At 31.9% G+C, this 17,212-nt stretch overlaps 1 protein-coding gene across 1 annotated transcript; it reads left to right on the forward strand.

Annotated features, from left to right (window-relative positions):
• Window positions 1–7,399: 7,399 nt before the first annotated feature.
• Window positions 7,400–15,575, forward strand: LOC143258487 (cation-dependent mannose-6-phosphate receptor-like). The gene is made up of 3 exons (XM_076517538.1): window positions 7,400–7,890; window positions 8,644–8,767; window positions 12,274–15,575. The coding sequence occupies exons 1-3, from the start codon at window positions 7,853–7,855 to the stop codon at window positions 12,343–12,345; spliced, it is 234 nt and encodes a 77-aa protein (XP_076373653.1). The 5' UTR covers window positions 7,400–7,852; the 3' UTR covers window positions 12,346–15,575.
• Window positions 15,576–17,212: the final 1,637 nt, after the last annotated feature.

Below are 17,212 nucleotides of genomic sequence, written 5' to 3' on the forward strand. Positions count from 1 at the left end.
TTCAACAACATAAAAGGACTGTGCATTGAATGGCCAAACGTCATCTCGAACAGGCTAAATCCTAACAACTCCTGAACTGACTCACAAACAGCAAATAATAATAAATTAACTCCAGATTTAATCTCTTTAGCACCAAGCTGGTAAAAAACCTGTTCAAACAACCCAGATATAAAATTTGATCCCTTATCAGATTGAACTCTTTTAGTAAGCCAAAATGTAAAGAAGTGAATAAAAGCCTTAGAACTTTTTCTGGCTAAAATGTTTCTTTAGGGGATAGCGTCAGGGAATTAAGTGGTTGCGCACATGATAGTCAACAAATACCTGTTATGTAGTAGAGTTTCTGATAAGGGCCGAACATAGTCAATAACCATACAACTGAAGAGTTCTTGGAACGCTGGCATAAGTTTCAAAAGAGCAGCTGGAATTTTCTGATTAGGCCTTTCAACCAATTAACAGGTATAAAAAAATTCACGAACCTGAGAAACATCTTGCCTAATTTTTGAGAAGTTCATAAGCAACTTTCAATATTTAAGAACTATATGCTTTTGGAACAACAATTTGATAAAATACAGCCCAGTCCTCTGAGGCTGATACATTTAGTGGTCTCCATTCTCTTATGAGCACACCATGTATGAAAAAGTAGCAGCTCATTCTTTGGAAGTGCACATTTAAATGGTGAAAAGATATGCAAATCCTTTTCTTGCTCAGCGACCAGTTTACTTCTCGGAAATGGAACTTCACCAATACTCAGTGAATTGTATATTTATCATTGCCATAAATCTTGTTGGTAATGATAAATATAACCTGAATTAAAATTTGAATTTTAATTTAGAACGAATTTTGTCTTTGCTTCAGATCTCGGACACGAGCCCCCAATTTATTATGTTACATATTACGTATTCTTATAACGGCTATTATGGGTATTAAAACTTTAATTAAAATAAAGTACAGAACAACGTTACGACCTTTTTAAGCCATCTTCAGGTTAATCTTTTTTTACTTCAAGTGGGTTTCTCGTAAGCATGAATTATATATTATAATTTTTCTCGGATGGTCTCCGATTTATTATGCTACGATTTCAAATAACAGAATTTTTTAAATTTTAACTTCGAAGTTAATTGAATGTTAATATGTATCAAAATTTATGACATTTACCAACAAGATTGCTATACACAATTTTCTTTCTTATACCGTAACTATATTTTTACATTGTTTGACTTCATGTATTTAGTGTAATGGTACCAGAAATTGATCACTTTTGGGAATGGTATGCAATAACCCTTACTGTGAAAAATATTCGCACTCTTAGATCGTGAAGGTAGGTTTAATTGAGCATTTCCAAGATGGTGATATACTTTATGCTTAATGACACTGGAAAACGAAAGAATATGAATCATATTTGGACACTGAAACCATCCTTAACGTCATACCCCAGTCATGGTAATGAAAGTACGATATCTTATAAGGGGCGAGAATCCACGAACCCAAAAGCTAACGATAAATTAAAACATACTGGACTGTTGAAACTGACACTGAGAAACTGTTGTTCTTATACACTAAATGAATTATGAAAAAACGCAGGAAGGAGTAATGTGCTTTAGATGTAGTAACCTTACAACGGAGCCTTTTCCAATGGAAACTGCTCTGCAAAACTCTTGTCAAGATGCACAGTTATTAGCTAGAGCATGACTGTACATAGGTATTTGATTTTTGTACTTGAAGAAATGTTGACACCCACTATAAGGAATCTAGCATATACATACATAAAAACCAGACGAGCAGCAAACTGGAACATGTCTTTCCGAATTTTACTTCTTCAAGTATTCATTCCATCAACCTCTCAAAAGTGGCAGATACCTTACGTGCACATTAAATTATATAACTGGAAAAGATTCGATTCTCTCCACTTATGAACAACAGTTTTATACTTACTTTTATAAGTTAGTGCAATCTAATAGAAACCAAAAGCAAAATATATGTAATGAACACCATCCAATTTATCCAGACATTGGCGTGTGTAACCATGTTTACTTTCCTAAAGCTCACAAAGAATCCCAGCCTTAGTTCATTTGAATGTTGTTTAGCTTTTAGCCATTTTTTGTCCAGAATTTCTTTTGAACAAATCTCTCGTTGGTCATCAAATACACTCATTCACTTTTATTATTTTTTACATTAAACAAAATTACGTTTTCACTTTGTTTTTAGATTCTGTGCAGCCTTTTTCTTATTATTATTCTATTAGACAAGGTAGATTCATATTTTATCAACAATACACTTTTGTCAATCCTTCTGAATGAGAAAAATTGATGGAACTGGAAGTACTACAACATACCATGATAAGAGGAAATTCTGATGCAGTCACTATAAGATTTTACATTGTAGTGGTTTGCCTTTCTCGATGAGAGTAATTTTCTGTATAGTTTAAGATGAAAATTTTAATATTAAAGGAAATAACCAAAAGGACTGAAGCTTAAGAAAAAGAGTCTGCCACTAAGAATGAAAAGCTGTCTGAAAGAGTAGTTGTTCTTAACAGACGACCTCTACTAGACCAGAAGTAACGTTTTGAGTCAAGTAGTGAATATTTAAAATTGTGGGTTGTCATGAGCCTCCAAAAGCATCATTCCAATGCAAACATGAGTCTTTGAGAACCTTATAGTTGGGAAAAGCCCAAAGACAAGTTTCAATCGCAAAAATTTGTCATTTTGCCAAGCAGAATATAGGGGTCTCTGGGTACGAACAATAACCAATGATCGTGATATCTAGAATGTCTCAGTCATGTGTTAGCCGACATACTGCTAGAAATAACTTATTTTTGTAGGCACAGGTCCTCATTGGCAAGGTAAAATACATATTTATGACATTTAATAGTATAGCCAAGTAAAACTTCTTCAAACAGGATGACTGCTTGAAATGGTGGCCCGGCATGGCCAAGTGTGTTAAGGCGTGCGACTCGTAATCTGAGGGTCGAGGGTTCGCATCCCTGTCGCGCTAAACATGCTCGCCCTCCCAGCCGTGGGGGTGTATAATGTGACGGTCAATCCCACTATTCGTTGGTAAAAGAGTAGCCCAAGAGTTGGCGGTGGGTGGTGATGACTAGCTGCCTTCCCTCTAGTCTTACACTGCTAAATTAGGGACGGCTAGCACAGATAGCCCTCGAGTAGCTTTGTGCGAAATTCCAAAACAAACAAACAAACAAACAAGCTTGAAATGGCTGAAGTCAAAAATAGACATTGATACATTTGGTCAACAAGCTTGGATGATCCAGTGCTTGCTTCAATTGAGCAGTTAAGGAAAGAGCAACTTAACAACTAAGCTAGATACATTCATGAGAGAATTGTGCTGACATTCTTACCTGGTGCAGAACCAAACAATTCATTGGGCTGAATTCAAGTGTTAAGATATTGAACAGGTTTAATTTGTTTTGAATTTTGCTCAAAGCTACACGAGAGCTATCTGCGCTAGTCGTCCCTAATTTTGCAGTGTAAGACTAGAGGGAAGGCAGCTAGTAATCACCACTCACCGTCAACTTTTGGGCTACTCTTTTATCAACGAAAAGTGGGATTGACCGTAACATTATAACGCCCCCATGGCTGAAAGGGCGAGCATTTTTGGTGCGACGGGCATTCGAAGCCGCGACCCTCGGATTAGGAGTGTCTTAACCACCTGGCTAGGCCGAGCCGATATTGAACAGAGAATATCACTTGGCCTCTTATGTGTTGAGCTATATTGCCTGTGTAGGAAGGCATATTACAATGTGACATTTGTAGGCCATAGGAATATCCTCATAGATACATTGTAACGCATTTACTAATATATACCATCAGTGTATATATTGACATATGTATGTGTACTATTATATGTTGTATGCAAACACTGTTGTCGAAAGTGTTATAATGAAATACAGATATAAAACTTCTAGTGTTAAATATGCGTTGTAAATTCTCCGCCTATTCTCTATATTTGTAGAAAATTATAGAGTATAAGAATCAATGGCCTGGCATGGCCAAGCGCGTAAGGCGTGCGACCCGTAATGCGAGGGTCGCGGGTTCGCGCCGGCGTGGCGCCAAGCATGCTCGCCCTCCCAGACGTGGGGGCGTTATAATGTGACGGTCAATCCAACTATTCGTTGGTAAAAGAGTAGCCCAAGAGTTGGCGGTGGGTGGTGATGGCTAGCTGCCTTCCCTCTAGTCTTACACTACTAAATTAGGGACGGCTCGGTGCAGTGGGCTAACAACCTACTCACTTAAATATCTGTTGAAGAATCCGCAAGCGATTGCGGCCCTATGTTCCTTAATGGAATCTAATGGTGATAACAAACTAACTAACTATAAAAATCAACAATCTCTGTTTTACGAAAACACTATCGTATCTTCGAATTCTGTTTCCAACCGAACGTTCGAGAACCTCGCCCAAACAGTTCATAAATCGACGTGCTAAGAAACAATTTAATTTTGATTTTTGTTTGCTACAGTTAGTACACTATAAACCTCGGAAGCTTATCAGTCTGGAAATTACAGATATTTGACCAAAAACGTTTATAGATTTCGAACATTACAAACTGTTTAACTTTAATGAATTATCTTCGGACGCCAGTACTTTTACGAGGATATTAGATATCTTCGTCGGGAAAAAGTCAACTTGTAAAATGCGTAAGGCCAGCTAAGAATAGAGTACTAGCTAGTTTACCAACTTCGAATTATTTCGCTCTTCGTGAAGAGTCAATAAAATGTTCAGTTCCAAACCAGGTAGAATATTCAATATGTTTCTACGTTTGCAGAAGTATTGTATATTATGTGTAATAACCGTTATAATAAATTGTATTGTTGTTTATATATTAATATATATTTGTGTTACGAAAGAAAATTGTGTGTTTCAATCTTGTTGGCAAATATTACAAGTTTGATACATATCGATATCCAATTAACTTTTAAATTAAAATTTCCTGCTATTTGAAATCGAAGACGAAAGGCGGAAAACTTTCAAAACGTCGTCCTCTACACTTGTGTTTCCACAACAGGCAGTTGCCGTCCATTCTACGTTTGTTTGTTTGTTTTTTGAATTTCGCACAAAGCTACTCGAGGGCTATCTGTGCTAGCCGTCCCTAATTTAGAAGTGTAAGACTAGAGGGAAGGCAGCTAGTCATTACCACCCACAGCCAACTTTTGGGCTACTCTTTTACCAACGAATAGTGGGATTGACCGTCACATTATAACGCCCCCACGGCTGAAAGGGCGAGCATGTTTGGCGCGACGGGGATGTGAACCCGCGATCCTCAGATTACGAGTCGACATCCTTAACACACTTGGCCATGCCGGGCCTCCGTCCATTCTATAAAGTTTCATCATGAATACTCTGCCTAAACAATCTATCAAAGGATAAAAAAAAAACTATTTCTAGTTACTCAAACATACCATTAGCATCATATTAATGTACACTAATAAATTATTTTGGAATACCATATAATATAATGCAGACACTGTTGTCGTAAATATTATAATGAAATACGTGAATATACCGTGAGGATAAAAAAAAAGTAAATGCAAAAATTTTTGAATGCTAAATTTGTAAGTTTTTTCGTTGCGTCATAGTTCAGTTTCCTTGTAATAACATTTTGTGGTTCCCTGGTGTTAAGACCCGCATGTTTACAGACAGAACGCGAAAACACCATCGTACGATTATCCGCGACAAAATGCAGAAACTCTTTGTGTATCTTTACACAAAGATACGGTGATATTACTTTGCCCACTTGCATGAGAACCAAATGTAACAATAAAAATTTAAGTTAAATTGTTTTCATTTGAAGCTAAATTGTATGTGCAATTTATATATTGCATATTTAGTTTGTAAGTGTCACTGATAGTTGTAATGTTGGCTGATAGATATGCTTGTGGATTTATTAAACGTGAATAATAATTTATAATCTTCCCTTCGTTTTGTTAAACAGCCTAGTAGATTTATAGATTGTCGGGTTAATTTATAAATCGAAAGGCGAACGTAGGAAACAAGTAATCTGAAAGTCGCGGTTTCGAATCCCTGTTCCACTAAACTTACTCGCCCGTTCAGTCGTGGGGACGTAAAAGGTGACTGTCAATTTTACTATTTGTTGATGAAAAAGAGTAGCCTAAGAGTTGGCGTTGGGTGGTAATGACTAGCTGCCTTACCTCTAGTCTTTCACTACTGAATTAGGAACGGTTAGCACAGATAGCCTTCGTTTAGTTTTGTACGAAATTAAAGAAAACAAACAACAGACAAACCAATTCACACCTTGTAGTTTAATAAAACAAACTGGATATTTGTAAATTGTTGTGCATATTTCATAACTCGACACACAGATTTAATAAACAGGCAATTTAATAAAATGAATGGGAGGTTATTAATTGTTTTGTACATTTAATAAATAAGATAACTTACAAATTTACAACTAGTAGTGGCATTTATAAACTGACTAGTTGACTTACATGTTTCCTGGATAACAGAAGTAAACGGTCCGGCATGGCCAGGTGGTTAAGGCATTCGACTCGTAATTTGAGTGTCGTGGGTTCGAATCCCGGTCGCATCAAACATGCTTGCCCTTTCAGCCGTGGGGGCGTGATAATGTTACGATCAATTCCACTATTCGTTGATAAAAGAGTAGCTCAAAAGTTGGTGAGAGGTAGTGATTACTAGCTGCCTTCTCTCTAATCTTATACTGCAAAATTTGGAACGGCTAGCGCAGATAGCCCTCGTGTAGCTTTGCGTGAAATTCGAAACAAACAAACCAAACAGAGATAAAAGATCTAATAAGTATGCAACATATATGTATGAATTACATATACAATTGAGTTTAAATTGCAAACATTTTAACTTAAATAGCAAACTGCACCTGGCGCTTTATTCTCCTATAACTTTGAGAAGCTTACTTTGTGCGAATCCAAGATTCTATAGCTCGCGTCCCCTTGCAGCAAGATCACCCTCCGCTTTTTGGGCTTTGGGTCTATTATAAAAGTGAAAGTCACATGCAATTATTCTATTAAATAAGAGTTGACGATGGATAGTTTTGTCTAGCTACCTTCCCTTTAGAGTCTAGTCTATAGGTTCAAAATTAGAAACAAGTGGTCCTCGAATCCGAAAAGTACATTCATTTTATGAAAAAAAAAGGCCCCCCGCTAGTACAGCGGTATGTCTTAGGATTTACAACGCTAAAATCAGGGGTTCGATTCCCTTCGGTGGGCTCAGCAGATAGCCCGATGTGGCTTTGCTGTAAGAAAACACACACCCTTTTATGAAAAAAGAGTCAAAGTGATAATGTAAATAATTTAATTGTTATTTATGTAGCTTCATATGAAATAATACGAATTAAAATGTATTTAATTGCCACAAAAATAGCGTAAGTAAAAAAGAAACATCGCGTAAAATCTACTTCCAATATTAAAGTGTTTTGCAATAACTTAATATTTTTTATTTATTTTTAAAATATTTCTAATATTTTTCTTCTTTGTTTTACTGAATTTGATACAGGTCAGGCTAACGTCATACCTGTTGATTTATTTTGAGTAGGGGTGGGCGAATTGATAAAGAATTTGTTTTGGAACGTTGTAAGAAAGAAGATAGTTTGTCACATGTGTTCAGACATTTGTTTCCACGTGGCTGTATGTGATATATTAATTTTCTACAGTTCTACATCTATTATTATGTATAAAGGTAGCATACCATGAGAAAGAACACGAGTAGAAAAACCATAGTTTATTACGGATATTACATTCCTTACGTGTAGGGTTGAGGCTTCTAGTACTAAACTTCTTCTAAACATCATAGTATTGTAATCAGCCTGCACATTTGTTAATTTGATGTCTGAAGTTCGTTATCAGTGGCAATGGTAGAAATAAGTATTGGCTCTGTGTTATTAATAATGTAAGTATCTTCAGAAATAATATTTAATGTCAGTTAACTGAAGTAAAAACAATATAGGTCAAGTTTATAGTTATAATTTAGATGTTTAAAATTTACATTAACGATAATGTTAATTAAAACTATTTTTGCATTTTAAATAAATCCTATATCCCATTCTTATAGTGTGCTTAAAAAGTAACTTGAAATTTTGTGAAATGCTAATAATGTGTATTCAGAAATTGGAAAAAAAAATTATTTTACCTATGAAATCTTTTACACCTCCTTTCTAGTGCAAAACATGACTCGCTGTTGCAGTTTGTGTTGTTAATCCATATTTAAACATGAAAATAGTCAAAATAAATTTTGTTATTTTGCTTTGAGCCATAATTTTGAATAGAACATTAAATGACTTGTATGAAGACAGTGATACGATTATTATGATATACATCCATACAAACAAGTATAAACATATAAAAACTTGTTAAGTCTCAAATGAATAGTTTAAATGTAAAAGTTTTAAAATGAAATGTGTACAGATGATAATACAAATACGACCATTAATATAACGTGTGGAATGATCACAGTACAATCTGTATAAGATAATTTTTGATAAGGTTGAATAAAAACAAAATGCTCAAAGATATCAACAGAAGTTTAAACACAATTCTTTGTTATCTGTTAAATTCAAAATTATTTGTAACTGAAAAAAAAGTGAATGTTAACTTTTCATTTAAAAAAAATGTCCTTAATGCACAATTTGTTTATTTTTGCTAGCTTTTTTGTTTTGTTACTTGTTTACTTGCTTATTGGAATGACTTTCAACTATGGTAAAGGAGCTAGAGGTGTTGAGCTAATTCCTAATTATGAGTTTTGGTGTGAGTTACCAGCATATGTCATTGTAAGTTTTATTTTGTATCCTCTATATCTTTCCTAGAAATACACATGTTGCAAATTAACTATATAGTCATTCTATCTGTTGTACCTCCATAAACTATTGGCCTGTTGTTTGTCTAATGTTATATGAATAACATATTAATTTACATGAAACATGATATGATGTAGAGTATTTAATAAACAGATAGTTAAGACCTAATATAAATGAGTTTATAGGTTGAAATTTACTTCTAGATCACACATTTTATTTTTTCTCATATCAGTGTAAATCAATAAATATTAAACATCATATTTTCAAGAAATGGAGACCTTTATTCTTTTAATTTTTATAATTAACACAATCTAACAATGTTGACTATAGTATTACTTTTGTGTTCATTTAATTAAAAGTGCACGCTACAGTATAACTGACTTCAGAAAAGAGAATCTTGCCAAATATGGGAATGTTGACAACTATTTTTCAGTAGTGTGGTTATTAACATTATGCAAATTTTAATATCAGTTAATTTTTTGGAATTTTTAGAGATCCTAATACTCTCACAAAAAGTTTGAAAAAAATATATAAATTGATTTACTGCTTCTAACAGCTAACAAATTAATTGGGAAAAAATACTTTAAGTATTTTAAATTTAATATTATAGTAATTTGTTTTAACTGTTAAAACCTTTTTAACTTAAATTTTTAAAAAAATTTGAAACTACCTTATTTTATGTCACGAATGTTTTCAATGACATTTATTGCTCTTTTCTTTACTATTTTCTTAATTGTATATCTGTATATTAATATTTATATTAAATATATTAGCTGTACATTTATTTCTTTTAATGTGGTGTGCTGAAAACAAGGGATCATTTGGTCTTTTCTTAAGGCTGCCCTTGTACATTCACCTGTGAAAAATTAAAACATTTTAACTTTCCCTTTGCCCTTTAGGGAACCATCAGTTCTCCTCTTAAACTCTTAGTGTTAGCATCCACTGCTGCTCTAAACAACTCATTCCATAAACCAAACAGTTAAATTTTCTTAATTGGAGCCTAACTTGCTTTTCCAGAATCTTCAACTTGTGTCCTTGTTTTGAAGCACTTTTCCTTGTAGTTCTCTACATAACCATTTAAACTTCAATAAGATCATCTCTTACTATTCTTTTCTTCCAGTTATTGTACTAAACATCCTCCAAATCTTTCAGTAAGTCAGAACCATTTATTAGATAATTAAACAAAACCCTGTATATAGTGTTCAGACCTAACTATTTATTTGTATAGTGAGATAATTACATCATTTGACTTGCAATCACTACCTACATATGTACATAAACTTTAATATTCTATTAGCTTTAGCTGTTATAACTCTCAACAGAACACTGTATTGATGGTTTATTGATTAGTCATACTACTGAAAGTTTCCAGCTATACCAGAGATAAGATCCAAATTGTAACCCACATTACTTTGTACTTGCTATAATTAAAGGCCATTTGCCAAATATTTGTTTAATTTAACCAAATGATTCAAGTTATTCCATAGCACCTAATGATCCTAAAAATATCTAAGAATCGGATGCTATCTTAACTGAATCAAAACAAGATTGGATAAGATAATCCTTTTAATTTTGAACTTGTTAAAAGTAATACTCCTGGTCCATTATTTTCCCCCAAAAGAATATTAGACTTTTTTTCATACTAATATTAAGAATGTTAGGAATAGGAGACAAATATAAATTACAGCATGACATGAATAATATTCAGCTAAAAGTTTTAATTTTCTATCAGTCTGATTGACCTTTGGAATGGGTAGCATTTACATGTGGTGGGAGCAGTAAATTAGAGTTTAAGGGATATTTTGTTAAACATTTGAATGATAAAGATTGGTTTTGAGTTTGTTTTTTTAAGCAGTTTAGTTTAATGGATGGGGTAATCCAGATTGACCAAAAAGTCCCTAATTGTCCTTAGATGCTATGTTATGTTAAACTTTATTTTTGACCATGTTATTGTTATTGATATAAAGAGCAAAGTCCAAGAACTGACCTTTTGAGATATTACACTAGTAATGAAAGATAATTTGACTGGACACCATGAATAACGTTTTTTGTTGTTGCTTTCTCTTATTCAAGAACTTTGCAATCCAATTAACTAGTTGTTTTCCAAATTCCACCAGTATAGTTTTCCTAGCTAATCTTCTGAGTGGCTCCTTATCAAAAGCGTGTGTATACCAAGTTTACATATTTTCCATTATTCAAGGTAACACCTAATGTTATTAAGAAAAAAGTTAATAGTAAGGTTTTTTTTTGTTTTTTTTTAATTTCACGGAAAGCTACACAAGGGCTCTCTGCGCCAGCTGTCCCTAATTTTGCAGTGTAAGACTAGAGGGAAGGCAGCTAGTCATCATCACCCATTGCCAACTTTTGGGCTACTCTTTTACGAACAAATAGTGGGATTGACCATCACATTATAACCCCCCATGGCTGAAAGGGTGAGCATGTTTGGTGTGAGGGGGATGTGAACCTGTTGCCCCTCAGATTATGAGTTGAACGCCTTATCCCACCTGGCTGTGCTGGGCCAATTAATAGTAAGGTTTCCCTTTAGTTAGTTCATTATTTTTTATTTTTTTTTTTTTTAATATCATATTTCAGTAAATGATTTGCAAAACTTCTTTCACCAAACTCTTTAAAGTTTTTTTTCACTTCAGAAGTAAAAGAAATTGATGGAAAATTTACTTGGCAGGTTTTTATGACCCCTTTAAAAAATATTTATCAAGCACTTGATTGTACTCTATTGATGAACCAAAACTAAAAGTTAGACTCGTGTATCTGATCTTTGACCTCCTTTGAAAACATAGGGAAAGTTTTCTATTTTCGGTGCTTTATCTATCTTTATAATTTCCATCAATGGATTAATATCCAAAATATTTTAAATTATTTACAGCAGAATGTTCATTAAATGGTTGCCAGTATCCTTTTATGTAGAATCAGAAAAAAAAGACAAAGTTCAGCCATATCATAATCTTAAACAAAAAGAACCTTATCTAATCCTCATTTTAACATTTTGCTTAGCTTTAGAATGCATTAAAAAAGGCAGACTTGCTGTTAATTTTAATATTATCAAATATCTGTTTCTTTTTAAGCCTTTTTAATTTCCTAGTTTGTTTTAACTAAATCCCTAGCTTTCTTGCAGTTTCGTAAATGTTCCTTCCTACCTGTTAATTTAAACTTGTAAAATTTATCCTTGATTTCCTCTGCTGTGTGTTGAGTAATATTGTGAGATTTTATCTTTCTCTGTTGTTCTTTTGTTTTACTGAGATTATTTGAATGAAGAAACAGTTTGGAACTATGCCACTACAATATGATATGTTTGTGTCAAACAGTTGTAAAATGTTACCATACAAACTTGTTATGAAACCTTTGTATCTAACACTTTTATTAAATAGACTAGAAGACTTCTGATTTTCTTTTTGTAAAATTCTAGGGTGTACTTATATTTGCTGTATAAACATGTATATTTTTTTTCTATGCATGTACAGGAGGGCTGGATGTTTTTTTGCCGATTGATCACGTGCCGACCCACCAGAGACAATATGTATGATAGCATTTGAAGTATGTTTGTAGATTTATTGACATTTATATGAATTTGTTTGCATGTTTACTCATTTTTAATAATATCATTGTTGTAGTTATGAAGAACACATTTTTGTTTTTTCTTTTCAACTGTCTGAGCATGAGACAATGAGAAATTAAGTCTTGTGGAACATCTTTAGCAATTCCTTTAAGAACATTTCATTTGCACAATAAAACTGAACATAACCTCTTTTAAAGACTTTATTATCCATGATGATAACCACATGTGTCATCTGTTGTTTGTTGTTGTTTTTTTTAAATAATTGCATAGTTTGTATTGCTGTTTCATAACTTTGGCATATGGAGTAAATAAAACACTTCATATTGTAAAACAAATCCGAGTGCAGAGTTATCTAAAGAATTATGAAAATGTTTTCAAAATTTCTATAAGCTGTACATATTCTTGTGTATTTTAATTTATTTTTATAGGTAATATCTGAAATCAGTATTTAGGTAGGCAAGCAAACTACACTTAAGTTAGTTATTTAAAAAAAAATTAACCCAATTTTATTCACTTCTTGGTAATTAAAAATTTGCACTTCTGTATTTAAAACTGCAGAATAGTATTATGAAGCAATCTTCCTATAAGACTACTGTATATCCCCAAACCTATATAAACTAACAACCAAAGAAAACATGGTAATTTAGAAATGATTTCATGAAAGAAAATTAAATTTCAAATTATTATATATTTCTAATGAAAGAGAACTAGTTGCCACTGAAGTTTTAATTGTGATAAAAACAAATTTTTTTTCAATTTCATTTTACTGAAAAATACATTTATAGTGACAGTTTACTTGCACATATATTATAGATCACTGTTAAAAGAAATTAAACTTAACTGTTTATATATATATATACAAGTTTATTGGAACACTTTTTAACACCTTTCATTTCATGAACTTTTAAAAACAAAGTAGCTATTGATTTCCCATAAAGTTAACTTGTTATACTGCAAATTAATCTTGCAAAATTAGTAAACAAATGTTGTTAATACTATCACTTTTACACCAAGTTTAACATCAATAAACACTTGGCATCTTTTTAGTATTGTGTCTGGGTATTTTTTTTGTGTAATTAGATTTTATTCTTCCTGAAGTTGTATCCAGGGGCTTTCTTTAGTATAGTTAGTACTGTTGTCAAGCATGGAATCTACCAAATCAGTGTTGTTGATTTTTTTATGGAATTAAGGTCTAGACTTCCAGTCTTTGCCACATAAGCTCAACATTTTGAAGTATGTTTTCATTATGTTTGAGAAGAATAAAATTGTGCTCAAACGGATACTATTTCCAGAAGGCATAATACAATAGACTAACATACTGTGATATTTATGATGATTCATGGTCTTGTCATTTTTTTTAAGGATGGCCAGTACTATTTGCAGATATTATGCCTCAAACCACAAAGCCTCCTGTTTGCTTGACTTTTGGCACAAGGCACTTCTTCGATAACTCTTTGATTTTTAGGTGAACATGTATCATATTGCTTGTAACCAGACAGTTCAAATTTAGTTGTCTGTACAAAACTTTTGCTGCTATTCCTGAAAGCAGGATACATGATCTTTCATGAAACTAGCCTTTTTGTATAGTAAGGAATTTCTTGCTGCTGTTTTTTCCCAAAGACCACATTTCTGCAACATTCTTGATATGATACTTCTTGACTTTATCTATGTGTACTTGATAATCTCATCAGCAGGTTTTTTGCAGTATTGCTTCAGATTTTCAGGAAATAGATTTTTATTGTCTAACATATCTCTTAGTTTTTCTCTCGTCCCCACCCAGTCACATAACTGATGTTGTTATGATGGGTTTCTTAGTATCTGTCCAATGTGTACTTCAGAGTACATGGTAAACAACTGAGGTATTTTGCAATTTATTTTAAATTCTAGCCAGCTTTACGTTAAGACTTGACTGTGGCTCAAAATCTTAATACTTGTTCTCCATTTTAATATTTTAATGATGACGCCACATCGTTTTTTCATTGATTGTTGCAGAAATTAAAATTAATCATACTTAACAATAGTACAGTGCCTTTGTATTTAGATTAAACATCTTAAACAATCTTCAAAAATATACTGCACTTAATCATTTGTGAAGTTTTATTCCTTTTTTTTTTTTTTGTATAAAATTTAAAATTAAATGGTGTGGCATGTTAATGAGGGAAAGTGATAAAATAAGCAGTTTGCTAACTTTACCTTTCTTTTTTTCAATAAATTTTATTAAAATAGTCTTATTTCCTAGGGTTAAAAATTCCAAACCACTGTTGTAGTGTTCCAATAAATTTGCATACTATTTTATAAACTTCCCAATTATGTCTGTTTGTGTATTTGTTACAAAATAAATTTTCATATTAAGTAAAAAAATATTGTGTGAACTTGAATCCACTGAAATGTTTTTTGTATTAACTGGCTAAAAGGTATTCTGCACCTGTTTTTCTGTATGAGGTACAAAAAATATATTGCATGTATATTCATTTCCTGCATTTAAATATGTAGTTTAAAAGGTATAAACAATGTCTTTCATTCTTATTTTTATTTTAGTATTTTTTAATTTTCTGATTACAATCATTTAATCAGTGTAACCAAAATATATTAATGTTAAACAGAAAATACATTTTTACTTGCAAAAGTATATCAAAATTTGTAAATGAACTTCCAATATTTTTAATCCTAAATATGTATTTGAAAATAGTTTACAGTGTGCTAATAATATATGTACCATTTATTCTAAATTAATATGAAGTTACTTTTTTGTAGTTATTCAGAAAATATTATTTTATTATTTAATATTGTACTTTTATTTACTTGTAGTATTTTGTAAGTTTCGAGCCTTTGTTTTTAACACTGAGGGAAATGCAGTAATTATACTGTTAAAACACACACAATCATATAGATAAAAACTTGGTATGCTAATTTATCATAAATAATGAAATATTTCTGTGGTGGGAAAAAACATTATGAACAAACTTGAATTCCATAATTTGGGTTTCTGTAGAGTTTAAAATATTTTTGGTATTAACATTTAACACTAACTTGGATATAAATTTACTTTTATAATGAGAAATACATATTTTTAAAGGAATCTTTATTAATACTTGAGGATCATTCATTTAATCTTATCTATGAATAAACCCTTCCTTTGAGATTTGTTTGATTTATATTGATATATTGTATGAGAGATTTTCTAAGTAATAAACAAACTTCTATTAACCTTTCTATGTAATATTCTATCCTGAAACATCTTTCCAAATATGCATTAAGATGACATAAACATTCTTCAAAGCTTTATAACTTAAAGGCATTTTTTGTATCTAATAAGTCAACACAGTTAAACTTAAAATAATTTAATATAAAAGGTTAAAATAAATTATATCCAATTAAAATCATTACAGAATAATTACATGTTTCAACATGCAATACATCATCTTCAGGAGTGAAGTTGTAAGTGATAAATTTTAAATTTTATTTTTTTGAATATTACATGACCTGTCATTTTGCAATATTGGAACAGTTCTCGCCACATTTTTACAGGTATTTGCTTGGCCCTCATCTCTATTTAATAATTTATAATTCTTTTTAAATTTTGTTATTTCCAGTCCTTTTTTTTGAGCCAATCCAGTTGTTTTTCTACTAAAATGTTATGTTTGGCTTTACTTGCATGCTAAAGTCAAAATTTATACATTAATTGTACATCATCTTTACTATTGCATAAAATTTGTTTTATTTATCAGTTTTTAAATATAGAGCAAAACATTTCTTGCTTCTTAACCTTTAAATGAGCTACTAGTTAACATTGCAACATATATAAAACAGTATAAAACTTGCAGTTGAAAAAATGGAATACATGACTGTCCTTCAAGTAAAAACTGACAAAATAGCAGTATTTATTTTTCTTTCAATAAACCTTCTGTATGATATAATTTCACAAAAACAGAAATGTAAGTGTATTTAATACTGAATTATTTAACTCTTATTTTCTTTTGTTGGTTGAATTAGATAAGCATTGGTAAAGCCTAAATAATTAGACAAAAATTAAGATGTAAAAAAAATAATTTATCTCTCATTAATGAATGTAAAACAGTAAGTATCAATTTTATAAATATGTGCCTTTTGATATAAAAGTAGTTGTTCCTAAGAAGTATTTGTTTGTACTTTGTAAATTTTAATTTTTACCCCTAATAATAAAGTTTAATCTTCTCATTTCACTATCTAACCAAACATTTAGTTAAAAGTGGCCTTGCTTAAATGCTATAAACTTGCCAAGGAAGGCTTTCATTTGAAAGTTTGACTTCTCTGATCTAATGCTGGATACACTATTACTGTTTGTGGCATGTTTAATGTGATACTTTACAAGGCAGACTAACATGCATAAGTGTGAAAACAGGTATGAGGGACTGGCAGATCTACCACTATGTAAATGGTTCATGATCACATGCTCCATTAACATGTCACTGTTCCTAAAGGAAAGAATGCCAAAAGATGTGAATGAGATGATTAAGCTGGCAGCACAGTACATAGAAGTCCAAGGACAGTTAAAGTTGAAGTGAGTGGTGGCTGATTTAGGAATAGGATACCACTAAAGCTGATAAGAACTCATCTGACAAAAGGGAGAAGATATTCTGTTTGTTATAGAATGAGTCATAATGCAAATGAGTGCAAGTCTTTCACCTAAAAGCAACTGCAGAAATTTCAATGTAAAGCAACTATCTACAAATATGGTGCTGTAAAATCAAGAAAAGTTTGACTATCACCATAAATGTTGCTACAAAAAAAACAAAAAAACAACAACAAACATATCAGGTTCACCACCAGAAGGAAGTGTTCTCTCCATGATTAAACAGTGCATG

Source organism: Tachypleus tridentatus, chromosome 8 (assembly GCF_004210375.1).
Source record: "Tachypleus tridentatus isolate NWPU-2018 chromosome 8, ASM421037v1, whole genome shotgun sequence".
In the NCBI taxonomy this organism is placed as follows: domain Eukaryota; kingdom Metazoa; phylum Arthropoda; class Merostomata; order Xiphosura; family Limulidae; genus Tachypleus; species Tachypleus tridentatus.